Source organism: Pundamilia nyererei, unplaced genomic scaffold (genome assembly GCF_000239375.1).
Source record: "Pundamilia nyererei isolate P.nyererei 1_Seehausen unplaced genomic scaffold, PunNye1.0 scaffold04831, whole genome shotgun sequence".
NCBI lineage: Eukaryota > Metazoa > Chordata > Actinopteri > Cichliformes > Cichlidae > Pundamilia > Pundamilia nyererei.
In genome coordinates this window covers 1-1,593 of record NW_005192232.1, presented here as the reverse complement: position 1 = coordinate 1,593, position 1,593 = coordinate 1, and the positions used below count along the sequence as shown (strand labels likewise).

At 37.1% G+C, this 1,593-nt stretch overlaps 1 protein-coding gene across 1 annotated transcript; it reads right to left on the bottom strand.

Moving 5' to 3' along the window:
* Positions 1 to 18: 18 nt before the first annotated feature.
* Positions 19 to 1,143, bottom strand: LOC102202687 (endonuclease domain-containing 1 protein-like; the record flags this gene model as incomplete). The annotated part of the gene is made up of 3 exons (XM_005755917.1): positions 1,135 to 1,143; positions 725 to 1,051; positions 19 to 237 (listed from the first exon to the last, which is right to left on the bottom strand). Coding segments are annotated over exons 1-3 (555 nt in total), but the record flags the coding sequence as incomplete, so codon positions are not given.
* Between the last annotated feature and the right edge of the window lie 450 nt (positions 1,144 to 1,593).

Genomic DNA, 1,593 nt, shown 5'->3' with positions numbered 1-1,593 from the left:
GTTCTCCATGTTTCTCCATCTCACACGGTTGAAACGTGACTTTTGTGGAACAGCGTTAGTCAGGGTAAAGGTAGAGCTTTTCTCAGTTGGATCAGAGCCATAAGAGCTTGGAAATAAATGTCCTCTGTCAAACCCTTGCTGGTTGTAGGGTTTGTAATCAGTGTTTACAGCCTGGTGTTTATAGATGATGTTGTTGTCAGCTTGTCTCATATTGTCATCATCAGCTGGTTTTTCAAGCTGTAAAAACAAAACAAAAAAAGAGTCCTTTAGTCAGCCATGCATGGCTGCTGAAAAATGGACTAAATAAACATTTAATAACTGGTTGTATAAAATTGTATAATCTAAACATAATATAGGTCAGCTTATGGTGTAAGCTGTACAAATTGTAATTGATTTTATGGTCCTATTTTCAAAGCAAACTTTAGTTGACAAGACTGCTGTTAAATAGGAAATATACTAAACAATGCTTAGTTACAGTGTAATGGGAAATTTATGTAGAGATCTAAATCATAAACAGGATCACTGAATAAGTGAAGGTTCAGCAGCTCCTGCTACAGTTATGGAGTTATGGAGCCAGTACACTGCTGTAGTTAGCACAGTGGAGCATCAGCTATGATTTAAGTGGTTAAATAAGATTCACAGTAACAAATATATTTTATCTCATGTAGCACTACAGTCTCAACATGTTTTATTTCGGCTTAAAAAGACGTATTAAAACTGATACCTGCGGTTCAATCATCCAATTGATCTTGGGCCTCTTGCCTCCAGGTCTCCCTCTGTACTTTGCAGCAGAAAAAACTGGAATCTTGTTCTTGGTGTCGTACAGCGTCACAAATGTTGTGGTGTTGCTAAAGGTCTGACAAATCACTTTGTATCTGTTTTGGTCCAGGATGTTCCCTCCCTCTAAAATTTGTGGGATGTTTGGTGGAGTTTTATCAAGAAAAAACGTATTACATTCCTTCACTGATGCCACCACTTCAGTTTCAGTGGGAATGATGGAAAGAAGGAGGAGAATAGCCAGTGGCAGGAGGTGATGCATCATCAGCGAGCCCTGTGAAGTCAGGTACCAGGAGAACAAATGTTACGACATTAGTCCTAAGTGCACTGACCACTGCACCACTAGACATAAATTACCCCTATCATTCTTGCTATTTCTGATGCTCCTTGGATTCATGCATGAACCTGTCTGTCTGTGCTTAAAATTGTCGGTGCTCAAATTGTCCTGTCATCATTCTCTGGCTGACTGTCTATGTCACTTGGTGCTGTGTATTTATATTGTTTATATAGGTGTTTTTTATAATTTGTTAAGTACATGTGCACCTTTATGGAGCTGTTTCAAATCTCATTATACTGTGTATAATGAAAATAAAGGCTTTCAATTTCAATTCAAGTATTACACATACTTCCTTCACTTCTTTTTTCATATATACAAAGTGTCTGATTATGAAGTCGGCAGCTATTCTAGACATGCAATAACATAAATAAGGTGAATTCTTTTGATTGTGTCGAGAGTCTGTTATGGTAATTATGATATGGTAGTTTAGAAAATATAGTTCTACTAAAGTTTTATTCTGCATTTCATGTTTGACATTT